General features: G+C 36.3%; 1 protein-coding gene across 1 annotated transcript in view; it reads right to left on the bottom strand.

Moving 5' to 3' along the window:
• Positions 1-6309: 6309 nt before the first annotated feature.
• Positions 6310-20081, bottom strand: part of LOC107734488 (kalirin-like) — a gene marked incomplete at its 3' end in the record, with an annotated part of 179489 nt that continues 165717 nt past the window's right edge. The window contains exons 18-33 of the mRNA XM_016546460.1: positions 16963-17112; positions 16385-16499; positions 16107-16222; positions 13852-13974; positions 13459-13641; positions 12084-12202; positions 11924-11990; positions 11578-11687; positions 11290-11359; positions 10713-10802; positions 10371-10463; positions 10160-10271; positions 9237-9418; positions 7808-7909; positions 7437-7579; positions 6310-6412 (exon numbers count right to left, since the gene is read on the bottom strand). Of these exons, the coding sequence (XP_016401946.1) occupies positions 6310-6412; positions 7437-7579; positions 7808-7909; positions 9237-9418; positions 10160-10271; positions 10371-10463; positions 10713-10802; positions 11290-11359; positions 11578-11687; positions 11924-11990; positions 12084-12202; positions 13459-13641; positions 13852-13974; positions 16107-16222; positions 16385-16499; positions 16963-17112 (1878 nt within the window). The remainder of the gene's footprint in view (positions 6413-7436; positions 7580-7807; positions 7910-9236; positions 9419-10159; positions 10272-10370; positions 10464-10712; positions 10803-11289; positions 11360-11577; positions 11688-11923; positions 11991-12083; positions 12203-13458; positions 13642-13851; positions 13975-16106; positions 16223-16384; positions 16500-16962; positions 17113-20081) is intronic.

The raw sequence follows: 20081 nt of genomic DNA, 5'->3' as shown, positions 1-20081 counted from the left end.
TCTCTCTCTCTCTCTCTCTCTCTCTCTCTCTCTCGCTCTCTCTCTCTCTCTCTGTCTCTCTCGCTCTCTCTCTCTCTCTCTGAAGAGTCTCTGATTGGTTGAGTTCAGTAGAAGTTAAAGGCTCAGTAAGGCTGCTCTTCTCATTAGTGAACACCTTTGGTTGTGTCTCATGCGTCTGAATTTGTCTTTTTGGTTTACCTGTCCTCATGCCTGTATGTTAAGGTGACCAGATTTCTGAAATGCAAACCTAGTTCAGTGGTCAAAATATAATTGAAATCGGCCTTGTTATTATCTAAGAATTAAAATTTTTTATATTTGTAAAAATAAATAAATAAATAAATAAAAAAATAAAAAAATAAAAAAATAAATAAATATACATATACATATACATATACATATACATATATATATATACACACACACTTACTTTTCTATCATAACACTAAACCAAACACCAAAAAAACAACTACTTATGTGTATGTACAACCACACACACATACATATATACTGTATATGTACATACACATTTATAAATTCAATATATATATTATTTAATTTCCATTTAGTTTGTTGAAGTATTAAAATAACTCAAATTAAATAAAACTAAACACTTAATAAAAGACCTATACAGACATAATAAATTCAGACATAATGTAATTAAAATTAAAATAAATACCAAATACAAATCAGATGACAGTAGTTTATCAGTAATCCTAAAAAATAGCACTGAGCCAAACACACATGCTAAATAACAACAACTTACTTACACATAGTAAGAAATGGTTATAAAAACTGAAACAGAAGCGAAACAAGTAATAGGAAATAACATATAAATAAATAAACATATATACACACACACACACATATATATATATATATAAACCTTAAGCTTTTCAAATGTCATTTTACTTTTGTAATTTTGGAAATGGATCTTTACTACGTAAATTTGGGCTTATTACATTGCATTTAAGGCTCATTTTAAGTACAAAGTTTGTGCTTTCTGCAATCATTATTACAAGTGTAACTGTGCAACTGTTTAGTTGATCTTTTTGACTTTTTATTTTGGGTGTACTTTAAACCATGTGGTATAGCATTGTGACGACCAAACTTTCGGGAACATTTAAAATTGCGTGCAAAATAACTCCATACCCTGTTGAGGTCCTGTCATACAGCACATACTGTACAGACTAATCTGACATGAACAGTTAGTATGTGAATACCTTGAAACCGATTGCACATGTTTTAATCGCAATGTAAGAATGACTGCGTGACTCTTGCTGTTGCGAGTGATTTAAATCAAAGACATATGGACCGTCTACTAAAGAAAACATCTGTCACAACTCACATTTGCTTTTAAAATTATCCCATATGCCAAAGGGGGGGAAACTGCACATTTTAATGAAAAATCTAAATATGGTTTAATCTTAAAATGAATCCAGAAAGAAATATCTAATGCCGTATGATGGTCTTGTGACATGCGTTCAGCATGAGCTGTACGGATAAAAGCATCATTATGCAGTATGATGAATGTGATTTCCGCAGTGTACAGTAATAAACAGACCCTGAGCTGTTGTGAGTGAATGAAGGAAACTCTTATTCCAGAGAGACACCACACACACACACACACACACTGTGAATGTGTCTTTAGCTCCCATCAGCCTGAAAACAAGACTGAATTCAGCTCAATACTGCACTTCAGGAAACCTGTGTGGAAACAGCCATTATTCACCGTTAAAATCTGAACTTATGTGATGCACATGTTATATCACAGAATACACAATGCATCAGAATATGAAGGCTCTGAACATCCTCATTGTCTGGTTAAAATAACAAACACACAACAGGATGAAACCTAAACTAAAAAGGCCCTAGTTAAAAATGAGAAACAGTTAGAAACAGACACAGTGGACCTCATTTATCAATCTAACGTAGAAACGAGCGCAGATCCGTGCGCACGAATCAACTGACGAATAATCGCACGTTGATAAATGTCATCATTTCAATCGTCATTTGAATATCACGCCCCTAAAAACACCCCGGTTTTAGAAGCCTCGCCCCTAGAGTTTATGACACGGAGAAACGAAACCCGGCCAAAAAGAGGAAGTAATCTCGTGAAAGAGAAATTGATCTTACTCCACAAACACCTGTTAACCTTGTAATTCCAAACATATAGGCTACATAAATATATGTAATTTATATGTATATTAAAATACTGGTAAATATAAACAGCCTATTTAGTTCCCCTCATTCTACAACACATATTTTAATAAAATTAGGCTATAGTGGCATTCATTATAAACAGCATACAAATGTCAAGCAAAACTGAAACGGCATTGGGCTCACAAGCCTGTCTCATAACACAAGAATCCAAATGTTTCCATTTTTGCCATATTTGTAACATTTGTTTGCATAACTATTATTCATTATGTAGCCATGGCTTTATATTTCACTCATGTTCTAATATCCGTGTAAAATCCTTCACATGCAAATGTTTGTTTGGGCACTGCACGCTGATTTCACAGTGGACCTTTTAAAATAAACAGTGTAACTTTTATATTTGGCTGACTGCATTTTAGTTTGATGATGAATGGCTGAAATGTCAGGCAACGGTAGAACTAATTTGCTTGTGTGTTCGTGAGGCGCCTGTGCGATCAGATGGATTAGATCAAATAAAGATATAAAGAAAATAAATAAAATGCATTAAGAGTGTCACAAAAACGAGCGTAGCCTATACTTGTTGCACTCTAATCTTCTAATCTTACTAGTTAACGATCGACTAATGAGCTTCGTTTGACGGTCAGGACAACAACAAAACGCTGTCATTCTGCAATTCTCCACCATATTTACTATGCTGCGCGCAAGTTCAGGTAACTCAACCAGATGTGAGTTTTCATCGTAGCCACCGCTCACGTCCATATTGATAAATTCCAAGTTTTGCGTTGAAACGACCGTACGCCCAATTTTCTGTCGTACGTTCATTTCGTTAAAGGAGGCCCAGTGTGTGTTAACTACTGGATTAATTGTATAGTTCTAAAAGACATGTTTCAAATGAGGTCAAAACCTGATTTACAAATTCGACACTGGGTCAGCAGATTGCCCGAATGACTAAGAATACTATAGTAATACTTAAAGGGGTCATATGATGTTGCTAAAAAGAACATTATTTTACAGCGAGAATATAAGTTACGCCTTCTTTCTTTGCGTGAATATTTGGGCGGCGTTATGCAAATCTTCCCACATTGTGATGTAGACATGTGGGGGCGTGTTAGAATGAGCCGTTTTAGGTAGGCGTGGTTAACTCTTAACTTTTATAAAGAATATCTCTTTGGATTTGAGACTTTAGTCTTTGCATCTTTACAGATCTTCTTTATGCACCAAGAGCTTGTAACACGCCAAAGAGAAAGGAAAAATTGAAATCGCATCATATGACCCCTTTAAATACTTTAAGTTCTTTAAATACTTAAAGAACACTAATTTCCTGGAAGTAGAAACAATAAAATTATGCACTTATTTTGGGATTTTAGATGATTTACATTTTAAGTATTTTTAAGTATATTTACATGCAAATTTCTTAATTTCACCATCATTTCTATAAACAAATAGGCAAACTTTTGAACGTCACTACAGTAAAAATCTTCTGTAAGCTAAAACATTAAGCAAATATAAGAATCTATCATGTATTGGGCCAGGTTGCTGCCAACTTGTGAAAAAAGAAAAATAACCCGCGGCCCCCCATGCTGAACACAATTAAAAAATAACTTCCAGTTTTACAATTCATTTTAGTTTTTACATTAATTTAAAAATGCACTAAACAAATATAAGCTATAATGTTTTTGTTATGTCAAATAATTTAGTTTTTCATATATTATTTTCAGACATGAGCAGACCTGTAGGCTACTCACGCAATTAACGTTACGCATTTAACAAACACTTACAAGCGTGCACTTTGGCAGAATTCAATTCAAATAGTCATCAGCAGCCATTAGTTCGGTAAAACTGAGCATCAGAATGGACAAATTTGTTATTAAGGGAGAAAAACGACATGTGGAAAATGCCAGCGAAGGAACACATACAAACAAGAGTAGTCGCAGCAGTGAAGGTAGGAGAGTGCTGGACTTTCGGTTTGCCACGCCACTCACTTGAAGATGTTCAGGCAAAAGGAAACACCCGTAATACACAGCAATCATCCTTAATTGCAGAAATGTGGCAAAACATCTCTGGAGAGAACCTCAGATTATTAAATTCAAAAGTGCTTTCCATATTTGGATCTTACAGACTGCAACTTACAATCGCAACTTCATTGTGCTGTTACTCCTTTCGAGCCGAATTTCCCAAAATTGGTCAGCTCCCGACAGCATCAGGTGTTTTATTAAAGGCGAGTAGAATTATTTATTTATTTCAATAAATGTAATCATTTAGATATTTAGGTTGTAATATTATAAATCTGGTTGGTTTGTATTGGTGACATAATATGTAAATGACATGCGGCCCGTGAGACTTGCACTTGGACCATAGTGCGGCCCAGTGGAAAAAAAGGTTGAGAACCACTGATTTAGACATTACCCTAATAATTGTCAACTTCTAGTTATTTATTTGTTTATTTTTCACAGTAAAGCTCACAGTCATGGACTCTCAACTCTCTCTGGGTGTGTGTAAGTGTGTGAATCTGTTATACTCTGGACATTTTATAGTCTTTCTCCTTCATTTCGGTGTGTTCGTTCAACATTGTGGGTGATGTACACTGTAGATACAGATTATTCAACGCTATATTCATGCTAAACATTGCTCTGTGTTAGGGTCTTTACCTATGGAAGCCCATTTCCGCCACTGAATAAAAAATAAAATACGGTAAGTGCGACTTTTTCTCTCACAATTCTGACTTTTTACTCAGAATTGCGAGTTCATATTTTGCAATTCTGAGAAAAATGTCAGAATTGCGAGATATAAAGTCGCGATTGTGAGTTTTTTTCTCACAATTCTGACTTTATATCTCGCAATTGTGTGTTATAAAGTCAGAATTGCGAGTTTATATCATACAATTCTGAGAAAAAAAGTCAGAATTGTGAGAATTTTTTTTCGCATTTACCTTGTTTTATTTTTTATTTAGTGGCGGAAACAGGCTTCCATATTTACCTATTCATTTCCCATGGTAGGTTAATTTTGACCATGAAAAGCCAAGGTGTGAATTTTTTGAATAATCATTTAGACTAGCTTTTTCCCCCTTCAGATTGCATTTCTATAAAAAGTCACCAAGTTTTGATTCATTCAGGCAGAGTGGAAACTATGAAAAAACATCTCAAATTAAACTGGTAAAAAACGGCAGCACAGCCTATAATTAAAACGTATGAGAAAGTTTTCGCATACTAAAGTTCTAAATCTAGAATAAATAGACTTAGCGGGTTGCTGGATGATTATTCAAGTAGTCAGCCATCATGGTCCATCTCAAAACAATTTACTGCATTCAGAGACTCCACTGTCTCATTATAAAGTCACAAATACAGTATTAAGGCATAAATATACTCTGCTGCTTCCTCTTTTACAAAACAACCCAACAATGCCAAGGATAGGCAACATATAGTTGTGTAAAATTCAGTCAGAGCAGAGTATTTTAAAATCCCAGCAGGAGGAAACTGGTGAAGGAAGTGCTACTCTTCAAACAGAGTCAAGAGTTGGTAACACACGTTCTCCTCTGAGCAAAAGCAAGTCACAGAGATGCGGTCATCTCCAAAACAAACTAACCTCACAACACAAACACGCACAGCTCATAAAACACCACAAGCTATTATGGAAGTGCCTAAAACACCAGCACAAACACGTGTGCTCAGTGTGTCTTACTTTGATTTGATAGGGCGTCTCATAGCTCTTCTGAGGGCTGAATCCAGCACACAGTTTGAAGAGACTTTTCATGGTTGAACATGACTGTCTAACACATCTGTTTACCGCTCATGAGCGCTGTACTCATCATCTGTGCTGGAGCATGACAGCCCCTGCTCCATTACTAAAGCAAGGAAACCCTGTGTGACATACACCTGTCAATCACTGATCACCTGACCCTTCAGGGGGCGGGGTCTGGAGTTGGGGTCTGATTTTTAGTGGAAAGTCCTGCATTCTAGTATGCTACTCTAACTCTTTTTATAGCTTTGTATTGAAAAAAAAAGTAGTATATATAGTGTGTACAATATTCAAATATGTCTATAAAGGATATCTAAATGACTCAAAGTTTGGCCCCTGTGTGTTGCTTCTGATGCCTCAGGTCAGTAGAACCGAGAGCAGCTCCAGAGGTCAGAGGTCAGATCTGTGCGTTCGTACCTTGTCACTGTCCACAGTGTTCTGAGAGGTTCTGGATGCGATGGAGATTGTGTCCGGCTGACTGCTGCCATCTCCCTGACTGTCAGCATCCTCACCAGCCTCCCTGCAACCAAACACACAAATAAAAGTCCCGATTAGGGATGTGCCCGAAGCTGAATACTTTAAACGAATTCAAACAAAGAATACTATTCATTAGATACAGTCAGTCCTTGCTCTTGCTGGATAACAGGAGAGCTGACAGCACAGTATTTCAGACAACGCAAAAGTGACCCAATCTCATTGTATTCATAACTATTGACATTTGGTGACTAATTCGTATGAATTTGTAAGATCTCGTTTTGCATCTGCTTACACCCCACTGATTGTTATATTTAGGGGTGGAGCTTCATGCTTTTTTCTAAAAATTGTATGTTTTGTACAAATCATATCATACAAATTCATTAGAAAGCACAACTTCATACTATTACTAATTTTCTAATGAGATCTGATTAGAATAAAAATGAGTCGCTTCGCTGTTTCCGATGTGTTCATATGTATACATAAATGGCTTTAAAAAAATATATATTTACAGACATTTTGTACTAAAAAGGAATCAAGTTATAATTATAACAGGCATGTTTATATGTGAACCATGAAGAGAACAGAATTACATTTAAAAAGGGACAAACATTCTTTCTTTTCAAACTTTCCCTGCCCACATCCAGCTTTATCAGAATACAAATACAAATAATTGTACTATTGCAACAGATATTGGCTTCACTGCGCATCCTTACTCCCATATGCACACATTTTAACAAGCAATCGAAGCTTGCGTGAGGAGAGACAAGATGGCAAATGTTTATACATGAGCATAAGCCTCCTGCATTGTCATGCATAAATGGTTATGAATATTCATGGATAGTGTTTGGTCTCATTCTTTCTACAGATTTACATTCAGTCATTTAGCAGATGCTTTGATCCAAAGCAACATACAAATGATTTGATGAAAAAAAAAAAAAGCAGAATCTACAAATAGCAGCATTTACAACTGCAGTATCTCTGAGAGCTGAGATTATGATTATATTCATTTTTAGGACTGTGTGTGTAGAGTATGTAAGATCAGTGTGCAACGGTAGAGAGCGTCTGACCTCTTGCTGTTGTTACGGGGTTTGGCTGGGGTTTTGGGAACGCGGATTGGTTCCTTCAGCGCCCCCTTCAGGTGAATGATTCTCTCCTGGATGACCTCTCGGATGTTTTTAATCCATTCTTGCTTCACCTCGATACTGGACGCCTGACACAGACACAGTCATGCGCATTAAAAACAGAAGATCCGTGTTATACTCCAACAGGACAGCAGTACGACACAACAATCATGACAACAAAAAAAAGCAGGAAATGTTTATGAAAATCTTTGCTCATTAGCAGTTTCACTGACTGGAACGTGTTTACGAACACTTACCACTCTAAAAGTAATTTACTTCTAATAAAATGGTAAATAAAATAGGAGTGAATAATGTACCTTGAGGACAGTCTTGTTGTCGGATGAGGGTGTGCGTCCCACCCACAGGGCAAATTTACACGGGTCTCCTTCCACATGTTCTGTCACCCCCAATTCAGAAGTCTGCAAACGCAGAAAAATCAGAACAGATATTAAAATTAATTCAGTATGCATGGAAAATGTATTTAAGAGGATAAGAATATGGAGTATTTAAGAGTGAGATAACCCAAGAGTGAACTTAACTGAAAGCGGAACAACAAAATTGAAAGCATTTCCTCAGTAAAAAAGTAGAGTCTTAAATTGTGTTTGCGAGACAATTCCAGATGACCAGAGGAAAACCAAAGGCACATCTGGATCTGTTCACAGGCACACTGAGCACAGAGAGAGGGGTGACAAACGCCCCATCTGGTCCACACACCTGCCGGGGCTGCTTCCAGGTATGTGTGGAAACACTTAACAGAGTTGCACAATGTGGTAAAACAGATGGGAAATGTAAAATTCAGATATAACTGTGTTCATGTGTGCACCAACTGACCCTCCCATGGGGCTTTCCTTTCGTTTATGACATTGAAATGATCTAAAGCAGGGCTCAAAAAGGATTTATTTCTGCTTGCTCTTGTTTATGTATTTATTTGAGAAATAAACATATTTTATGATTTTTTTAAATATTATATTAATATTTAAATCATAATATTAATTTAAGGCAAAAGTCTTTAAAAAAAAAATTATTGTTATTATTTTTTCTTCTTTAGAACTAGAAATATTATACAGATACTTTATTATTAATTCATGGATTATACATTTTGCACAGTTTGAAGGACACAATTATTTGTTTTTAGTTTTCAACCAATTTTAAAGAATGGCTTTAAAACTTAAATCTGGACAATTTTGGCAAACCGTCATCTGTTAACTTGTTGGATAACTTTACCTTAGTGACATTTTCACATATTTGCAACAACAATGTGCAATAAAAGACAGAATAACAAATGTCTTTATTCAGCAACAATGCATTAATTTTGATTAAAGTTAACTATTATGCTTTGTGAGTATAAAAGACTTCTCTCTATTATCTTACAGTTTTTTTTTCAACTTACACACATTTTCAAAGCTTCACACACAAATCCAAGAATTGCACACACAAAATGTAAAATGCCTCACATCTCTTGCAAAATGAAGCACTGCATTCAAAATATCACAAACACATCTCAAAAGCAAACATTTGCAAACACCTTTGCCGTAATATTAATTCCTGTTAGATTTGTGTGTGTTACATAGAGAATTGTGTGTTGTGTTTTGCAGAAAGTGTTTTATGAAATTGAAAACGGAGTCACAGGCCGATAATTAGAGTATGGTTTTGCAGATTTGGTGTGAGGTTCTGGTGTTTGAGTGTCAGGTTTCAGAAATTGTGTGACAAGTAAAGATTTTGTGTTTAAGCAGTTAAAAAAAAAACTGTAAACAACTTCATGTATTTGGATCGTCCCGAGTCTTTGATTTCTTTGCTGAAGACGAGGGAGATCTCGAAGAGGAAGAGGTGGCGGTCTCGTCCCTTACGGATCAGTGATTTGGGGTCCCACACCTGGAAGGTGTCCTGCAGGATGAGTTCACCCTGAACATCCAGATTCTCATCAAAACCTGAGGAAGAAAACATCACGTCAGAGGCTGAAGGCTTAGCGCATCTGTGGAAAGTGTGTGTGTGTGTGTGAAGCAAGGCACCGAACCCCCAACTGCTCCCCGGGCGCCGCAGCAAAAAAATGGCTGCCCACTGCTCTGGGTGTGTGTTCACGATGTGTGTGTGTGCACTTTGTATGGGTTAAATGCAGAGCACTAATTCCATACTTTATCACTTTCACTTTTTTTTTTTTTAAACAGGGCTCAAAAAGGATTTATTTCTGTTTGCTCTCATTTATTTATTTGAGAAATAAACATATTATATGATTTTTTTATATTTATTATATTTAGAATTTAAATCATAATATTAATTCAATTAAGCTAGAAGTCTTCTTAAAAGAACAATACTTGTATTATTATATTTTATTTAGAACTAGAAATAGCAACAAATTATACAGATATAATGTTACTTACTTCATGACAGTTTTATTATTAATTAATTTGTGTGTGTGTGTGTGTGTGTTTATGCAAGAATAGTAAAACCTGAACAAAAAAAGATAAAAAATAGTAATTTTTTTTATCTGAAAGTGTAACAATGCAAACAGGTTTTCTTTCAGGGGTAGGTTTAGGGTTAGGGGATAGAAAATATTGTTTGGTCAGTATAAAAGTTAAAGAAGTCTATGAAAAGTCCCCACAATTCACAGAAACAAACGTGTGTTTGTGTGTGTGTGTGTGTGTGTGTGTGTGTGTTCGGTGATGTTGTACCCTCCAGCATGCTGACGTGCATGGCGTCATTGGCTCTCTTTGGGACACTCAGCATGACCTCCAGCCCGTCTTTAATTTCACCTTTGCCTTCTTCACAGCAGGACAGCAGCTCCTGTAAGCACACACACTGTACTGAACACTACACAGCGCACCGAACACAACGTCTGACCTTCTCATAGCAAACACTGAATGTCTGGGAGACACGCGGTACCTTGAGCAGCAGCTGGTATTTGGTGATTCTCTGCACAGGTTTGATGAGGTATGATGATATAGAGTTGGCCAGACCATGTCTCTTCTGAATCTCCTGTTCAGAGCAGACAAAACCAATCATCATATATGAACAGAGCACCATTCACACACTGACCCACTGAATGACTCACTCACTGACTCCATCTACTGACCACTTCATAGTGATCAAAAAGTAATTTCATTTCAGCTAAATTTACTACTATGTAAAAAAAACACATGTAAGCAAATTGCTGAAGATACAAAAGAAGTCAAAATACATTCGGAGTCATCAAAATGATGATTTAGAAAACTCGTGTGTACTTACGTCAAAAAAACTCCCAGCATGCTCTAGGATGAGCTGACTGGAATCTGGTTTGTTTTTGCAGTACGTCACATAAATATTAAACTTATCAGCCTGAAACACGAACACACAAGCTTTAATTCAGCATATCAAAGGAAAACTAAAAGATCTGTCATATTTAATTTCAGTGAATATTCACAGTGTTTAATTGATTGTCAGAATTCTTGCTGTAATAAAATCATTTAGTTGGAATAAATAAAATAATAAATATATTATATTATTTTATTTTATTATATATAAAATAAAATAAAATAAAATACAATACAGAATATTACATACATACTATATGGTTAGGGTTAATTGTTTGTAATTATGCATAATTTACTGCTATTATTCTAGTAAATATATATAACATGTATAATAAGGAAACTGTCAAATCAATCAATCAATCAATCAATAAACAAATAAACAAACAAATAAATAAATAAATCGTTTTTATAAATAGTTTGCTTTAAAAATTGTAGTTGAAAAAAGTTGTTAGGTGCACAACATTAACAATAACATAATTTCCTGAGCAAATGCAATATTTTGAAACACTCACCCATGTAACAAAGCAATGGCCCACATCCTCAGGTAACTGCTCATAATTGATTAGCTCTTTCAGAAATATACTATAATACACACAACACAACATGCAAATGAGTCGTAATCACTGAATTTTCATATCACATGGGATACACAATTTGCATATGTATCATTTTAATTGGAAAGCATATTAGTCACCTCTTTCCTCTGCAAAAATAAGAAAACTGTGTGTATGCTGATAAAAAGCTCAGTGGCTTATGGGCTAAAAATGTCATTAATATTTGATTTAATGAGAAAAACTCACTTATTATGGAAGTCGTAAATCTCCTGGATGTTTCCAAAGATGATGTGCTCTTTGTTGGCGATTCCTGGAGGGATTTCCTCTACACCATTGGTCATCTCCCACAAATACGTCTAATAAATAAATCACAGACGCAGGAATTTACTGTCTGCAATCATTGGCATGCAATATCTCAATGTACAATAAAGACCTTAGGATCTTACACGGGTCGTATCATGGCAAACGTATTTCTTTTAAAACAATGGATTTTGATGTACATATATAGACAGCGATATAGAAGACCTAAAGGTAGAGCTGCAAAAATGTTTAAATAAATATTTATTAATATTAATAAAACTGAAACACTTACCTCTAGACATTCATGCAAGTCCCTCACATAAGCCTTTTCTGTCTGTAACAGCTCTGCTATAATAAACCTGCAACGATACAAAGCAGAGAGCGATTCTAAGAGTCTGAAACTGTGATGTGTGTGTGGAGCTGCTGTCTGGAGGCTCTGTAGGATCCCTTACTCTTTCTTCCGGGCTGATTTCCTCTTTTCCTCGTTGATCTCGTGGTTGGGGTCACGCAGTTTGACCTCTGGGTCAGTCAGACTGGCTGGAATGATATCCAGCTCCAGATCCTTATTATCCTGAAACACACAGACACACAATCAGATCTCACAAAAAAAAATCCACATGGTTATGTTCAGAAAACACTGCTGCTGTGTATGCTCTATTTGTTAAAATGTGTAGTATACTGAACACACAAGATAACACACTGCATTAGATGTGCTTTCCATTTCAACTGTGTTCAACTAATAAAACAAAAGCAATGTGAACGGGTTGGGAAAGAGTTTATTTTTAAAAGCACAATAATTTCCTATTAATTTTCATATTACAAAAAAACAAAATAAAAAAAAACAAAATGAATGAATAAATTATATGTATATATATATATATATATATATATATATATGAAGAGTTGGGTTCCAAAACACTTTGGTGTAAGTGTTTATTATTGCCATTTATGTTTTTGGTAATACAGCGTATAGCACTAGTTAACTAAATGAATGTAACATGGCAAAGATTAATGCACTTTTGGAAGTTGAATGTAAGGGAAATGTCATTTTGGAATTTCTGTGGTCTAATGTGATATATTGTTGTTCATGTTCTTGTTCATGATGAAATTTTGTAATTAATTTATAGCATTAACAAGATGACCCGTTGAATTCATTTTGGGAGCGATGACTGATTTAATGTATTTTTAGTCCAGTGCCTGTATATAAGATTAGTTTTGACCAAGTTCAGAGGCTGTCATATGTGGATTAACTCATGTTGTGTATTCAGAGTATGGGACACCATTCTTGGTTACACGCCATGTCACTAACAACTACTGCAAAAAATAAACTACTTTAAAACTTTTTAAATTTCACCATGAAAAACCATTAAAAAACTGTCATTAACAATAAATAAATAAATAAATAAACTGCCTGGCTCAATATATATATATATATATATATAATAAATAAATAAATAATAAAATAATAAATTATATATATTTGTTATAATATATTTTAAATAAAAACTTTCCCAGAGTTTAGCAGCTTAAAATTATCTGATCACAGACAGAGATGCTAAAATATAACAATAATTATTGCCTAAAAACTTGCTTCCTTATGCTTTTTACTTTTGCTTCTGCTATAAAGTACTGATATACAGTTAGGTATAAAAGTAGGTATATAGTTTATAAAAAATTAATTGATTAATTAATTTATATAAAACAAGCAATTTTCTATCAGCGATACAGTGCAGGTTAAGGGGCTAGAAATAAAACAAACAAACAAACGAATGAACGAACTAATGAATAAATGAATGAATTATTATTATTGCTGGTTATGTGCAGTACCTCAGAGCTGATGCCCAGAGCGTTCTCCAGACTGCAGCGGTATTTGCCCATGCGCAGGGAAAAATCTCTGTAGCGCTTGTCCACTGCCGTCACCCACTTCTTCAGCTCGGTGACGTGCGTGTGGCCCTTCTCCACAAAATTATCTGCCAGCTGGATCAACATCTTCACTTTCTCTTTAGTTTGCTGCGTCACACATGAACATTATGTGTGTGAGCGTGTGGTTTGATCATTTATGCTCAACACGCGTCATGTCGTGCAAAGTGACAATCTTTTAAAAGTCCCTCAGAGAGAATGACTTGTTTGAAAGGTTGATGTGGCAGTATGTGTCACGCATTAGAGACTAATAGTAAATGCAGGAGGAAGAGGTGAGGGGAAGGGTTTGTGTCTCTGTACCTTGGCAGAGACGCGGACTTCTTCATATTCTTTGAGCAGCTCCTGAGTTTTCTCCACTGAGTCTCCAGGGGACGTGTGAGAGGCGAGATACACCTCTCCTGCCTCCTCGATCCACTCTAACGCCTGACACAGAGACAGACAGACTCCATCAGATGATCCCAATCAACGCACAGATCAGTCTGTGCAGCTCAAGTGTCCTGAGAGGTCTGGGATTCACACACACCAAACATTCTTCAGCGAATCAAAAACACCCAATGAAGAATGTTCTAATATTAGAATAAAGTGAATGTGTGAACAAATCATTTGAATGTAATGTAAAGGAACTATATCTGCCAGCATTTTACCTTTATTCTTCCAAATATCTTCCATAGAGCTTAAGGTTTATATATATATATTATTGTTTCATATTATTGAGTTATGAGTAGACTCAGATGACTTTATGGTGTGACTGGGGAAGGTTGTAACACTAAAGATCATCTGCGTACAAATATGAAAATGTCCTTTAATAAAAGTACCAATCTACGGATAGGGCCAAACAATAATAAAAAAATTAAACCATCTCGAGATTAAAATTGTTACATTTCGAGAAAAAAAGTCGAAATACAATTTTGAGAATAAACTCGTTAAATTACGATAAAAAAGTCATTAAATTTCGAGAAAAATGTGGTAAAATTCCAAGAAAAAAGTCTAAATAAAATGTTGAGATAAACTCGTTAAATTTAAAGAAAAAAAAAAAACTCGGTAAATTTCGAGAAAAAATTCGAAATGAAATGTTGAGAATAAACTTGTTAAATTACGAGACTTTTTTCTCGAAACTTAATGACTTTTTTCTCGTAATTTAACAAGTTTATTCTCAAAGTTTTATTTCAACTTTTTCCTCAAAATGTAACGAGTTTTTTCTCGAAATGTAATGACTTTTTTCTCGTAATTAAATGAGTTTATTCTCATATTAATATCATATTATAATGACTTTAATCTCGAGATGGTTTCATTTTTTATTATTGCTTGGCCCTAATCCTCTTCCGTACCAATCTAACCTATTTTTTAATAAAACATTTTTTAAATAAATCTTAACGTTGTTTTTTTAAATGAATTATTTATATAAGATATGAAATATCTTAAGAAGCTAAATCATTACTGTATCTTATTTAATATCTTAAATAGGAAATAATAACAAACAGGAAACATATTTTTGTTTGTCACCATTTACAAACTGCTAGACGAAGCGCAACAAAATTGTGAAGGTCTCAATGCATTTTTTTAAAACCGAACTACTTCATTTGACACAGTGTGTCACTTTGCTTCTCACAGCATTGGTTGTACATGCCAAAGAAATACAACTCCGTACAATGCTGCTGTCTAACACATGTGACCAATTATTAAAAATCATAGCAGACAGAAGTCAAGAATGTGTCTTCTGTGTGTCTTCACAAAAGCGCAACACATACTCATTCATGCAGATGAAGATAAATACACAAACTAAAAAAAGTGCAGTTACTAGAGTCTGCAAACACACACACACACATACACACCACACACACCACACACACACACACACATACACATACACACACACAACACACACTCACACACACACCACACACACACACACACACACACATACACACCACACACTCACACACACACATGTTGTGTTTCCATGTTTTATGGGGACATTGTCGCAGTCTGCAGCGGGTGTGCCCAGGAGGGCCACCAGATGACTGTGTTCTGTGAGCACATGGCTTGTGTTGTGTTTGTCTGTCGCCATGTGCTCTCTCCTGTCTATTGTCTTGCCCCTCCCATCTTGTTACCTCGTTATAGTTTAAGTTGATCCACCTGTGTCTCCCTCGTTAGCCTCCTCATTTGGTTCCCATTTATTCTCCTTGTGTCTGTCATCCTGTGCTGATCCGTCATTTCTCATTGTGTGTGTTTCGTGTCTGCATGTGTGCAGCTTTAGGCCTGCCTGTCTGTTTTTCCCCTTCGGGGTGGTTTGAGTTTGTTTTTGTTTCATTTTTATTATCAAAATAAATAACCATTTCTCCTGCAATTGAGTCCTCGCGTCATCTCCCTGCACGCACCGTGACACAAAATTTACTAGTATTACTATACTTGTGGAGACATTTGGTCCCCATAACGTGATAAATACCAGGTACACACACACACAAACACACACACACACGCACACAAACACACACACACACACAAACACACACACGCACACACACAAACAGTGCAGTGCAGTTCAGTGTTTTCACCTGTTTGGCGCTGCGTTCAAACACCACATACTGCTGACACTGATCCAGACGTCGCTTCTTCATGGTCCAGAAATGCAGAACTCTGTTTTCTCTCTGTAGCAGTTCATTCAGGATGGCTGTACAAACGCAACACAACACACACGACAAATGACTAACATGAATAAATGAATGACTGGATAAATCAAGAATGAAGAATTCTAAGCTAAAAAATAAAGAGAATATGAAAAGATGGACACATATTTATAAGATTGTGATATAATCAGCTTTGAAGCTCTGACCTTTGACCTGTTGCTCGGGGCCGCGGGGGTTGCTGGATGATCCCTGAGCGCTGACATTATTCCGATGGATGTATTTCAGAAAAACCTCAGCATTTCGCCTGGCCAGAGTACATGCCTGAGGAACACAGCAGACTTTACAGATCCAAAACAGAGCCTCACATACACACAGTCCAATGCCTGAGCTGGATTTATTTCTTAAAGATCTAAATTAGAGATCTTCGGATCTAAATGTTCTTGATATTGATTTTGCATAAAGATACAAATTGTCCCTGCTCTTCTGTAAGCTCTGTTGAAAAAGGTATGTTTTGAAGCATGGCTGCTGGTTTGAGCTGGTTTAAGCTGGTCCTAAGCTGGTCCTAAGCAACTAGCTCCTGCTCAGGACCAGCTTAGGACCATTCACATGACCAGCTAAGAACCAGCTCAAACCAGCAGCCATGCTTCAAAACATACCTAACCAGCATATGCTGGATTTTTCAACAGGAGGATGCAGGAGACTCTTTTGTGATTGTTATTATGACGTTGGTAACTTTGTGCTGACTGATAGAGAGTTTGAGAGATCAGTTCAGTTCAGTGGTGACCTTGAGAAAAGCCTCTTTCTGCTCCAGGTGTTTGCTGATGAGCGGCAGCACATGATCCATCTCTGCTGAAGATCCCAGTTTATCATGAGCTCCACACCAGTCCTCATCTCTGCGGTACTCCTGCTCCAGACTCTCCAGCACGCTGCACACCTGTGAATAAACCATTCGCATGACATTTAGCATGACGCAGGGTTCGGGAACTAGCTGTCACTAGCGTGTCCCTAGCTGGTTAGATATTATGGATATAAATAATTTAATTATATAATTTAGTGTATTTACTGTATATTTAATTATTTTATTTAAAATTGCATAATTATTTTAAATAATATCATTTAAAATTTTAGGTTGCACTTTATTTTAAGGTGTCCTTGTTACAGTGTAATTATATATTTAAGTGCTGAGTAATATTAATTAACTACATGTACTTACTGTATGGTTAGGGTTTGGCTTAGGGTTACTTGCATGCAATTATGCATAATTAAGTGTTATTATAATAGTAAGTACATGTAACATGTGTAACAAGGACACCTTAAAATAAAGTGTTACCAAAATTTAAGTTGTATCTTTTATAATAAAATTATGAAATTATTTTCCAGCATGGTTCTTGCTCAATGGAAGAGTTTTTGAACCATCAAGTGTCCCCTTGAAGAAGACCACTTTGCATCTCATAATCAACATTTATTTGCTAGCAAAATGTGAAAATAAGTACACTTTAACATACATTTAAAAAGAGTATTTAGTATGAAATAATATACTTCAAAGGAATATACTTAAGTACAAACTGAATGTAAAGTTTTTGGACACTTATGGCCAGTTTTACTAACAGCTTGCGGCTGTGAAAACCGTCTTTTGGCGTTAAAATAGTACTGTCAGGTTTTACTAAAGACGCGCAGTGAAGAATTAGCGCTGAAAAGGCATGGACCCAGTCATTTTTGCACCTGACCTTATTGAATATGCATTTCTAGGTGTTTCCCTTTCAGACGCAAAAGTTATGTGAGGAGAGTATTCAAATGAATCACGCAACACGTTTTACTAACGTTTGCGCTCATCAAATTATTGGTATTTGCGCCATTATTTAACGCCCCAAAAAAGCATGTCTTAAACTATTTTGCGCTTGAAATGGCTGCAATCAATTATTGTTGTCAAGAGGAGGCACCGCAGAGAACAGAGAGTGCGTGGTAGAAGGGAGGGGATTTTTTCACAAGTATTAGTTTATTTAGAATGCGAGAAGAACACATTATCCAAACATATCATTTGCCAAGCCATGCTATTTTTAATTTGCTTCAGGAAATAAAAGACGACTTGGAACCCTCAACTAGGAGTCACGCAATACCAGCTCTATCAAAACTTCTAGCAAACCTTCATTTTTTGGCCTCCGGTTCTTTTCAACGTACTGTGGCTTATTTATTTCTTTGTTGTTTATTCGCAACTACGCTAATTTGCACTGTGCTTGGTATATTTCGTTGGTCGATATGTAAATGAGATGTTGTGTCTGTGTTGTTAGTAAATCACCCGCAAAAATTTCCATGCCCATCTGCGCTCTTTTGGAATTGCGCTCTCGCGCTAATTTGCCCTGTTTAGTAAAACTGGCCCTTAATTGCATGTTATTTACAATTAAATTAAAATGTATTATAGCTAAAATTTATGTTAAATGGAATAAGTTAAACTTTACTGAAATGGCCACTTTAGTGGACCCACTTTAGTAGGACTTCAGTGTATCTACATTCTATAATTGCATAATTGCATTGTCTTTCGAGAATGATTAAAGGCCAAACGGTATGAATAATCATTTAAAATGCATAAAGCTAAAATAATCTTGTCATGATTCAGCTACTGTGGAGGAACGAGGAGACACAGGAGTAAACTCAAAAACACAGTCTTTAATCTTCTGATTCGGGGAAACACAGGGCAGGCAGACACACACGTAGCACATGGACGAATAATACCGGACGCGGGACATGGAAAGACATGGGGCTTAAATAATCAGAACATAACTAGGAGATGAACAGGACACATCTGGAATCAAATCAACACAATAAGGACAGGAACAGGAAGAACCAAATATGGGCCTAAGGAAACACAAGGGAAAACCAGGACATGGAGCATGTGGGGAACAAAACACAAGACATGGGAACACAGTGTGACAAATCTATTGTGACTAAACTTGCATACCATGTATTTAAATATACTTACATGACATACTTACATTACTTATATTACATATTATGTAAAGATAATGATTAAGATTTACAGTGGTGGCCAAAATTATTAGAACACTAGTATTTTCACCAGCTAAAAATGGTTTTAAGTCAGTTATTTCTATCTTTTGCTGTAGTGTGTCAGTAGCAAATTTATATTTCATTTTGCCATTGATTGTAATAATCCAGTGAGGCTTTTGTCTGACAGCAGCCAGTGCTGCACACAGAGATCTGATCTGATCATCATCAGTCTGTCTGGAGTGACATGAAGAAACAGAACAAACTGAGACAGACTCAATCCAGAAGAACTGTGGCAACGTCTCCAAGATGTTTCAAGAAACCTACCTGCAAAGCTACAGTACTGTTAAAAGTTTAAGTTAAAAAGCTGTAAAATGAGGATGCTGTCAAAAATAATGTCATAAATAGATTTTCTTTATCAATTAACTTCTATTAACTAAATCAAATCAATATTTGGTGTGAGCATCCTTTGCGTTTAAAGCAGCTTTTGCCCTCAGGGAGCTTTGCAGGTAGGTCTCTTGAAGCGTCTTGGAGACGTTGCCACAGTTCTTCTGGATATTTCCTACTGACACACTACAGCAAAAGATAGAAATAGCGGTTCCCCTTCAGGAACTCGAGCTGCGTCGAGATTCGCTTTGGGAACGCCCTTGCGTGACCGCGTTCTGAAGCCGTCTGTTGCTAGTAGCCCCGTTCTGGCCGGCCCGAGTATGGTTCTGGGACCTGGTGTCCCTCCTCGACGGCTCTCCGCTGGAGATTACGATCAAGAGGGACCTCCTCTCTCAGGCGGGGGGCACCATTCTTCCCCCCCGCCCGGAGTTATGGAAGCTGTGGGCATGGCCCCTGAGGGGGCACAGCTCCTAGCATCTGGTCTCTCAACTGAGGTTGTTGAGACTATACTCCAGT

This window comes from Sinocyclocheilus rhinocerous, unplaced genomic scaffold, assembly GCF_001515625.1.
Source record: "Sinocyclocheilus rhinocerous isolate Xijiao unplaced genomic scaffold, SAMN03320098_v1.1 scaffold340, whole genome shotgun sequence".
Lineage (NCBI taxonomy): Eukaryota > Metazoa > Chordata > Actinopteri > Cypriniformes > Cyprinidae > Sinocyclocheilus > Sinocyclocheilus rhinocerous.
Note: the sequence above shows the minus strand (reverse complement) of the source record. Positions and strands in the feature narration are given on the sequence as shown.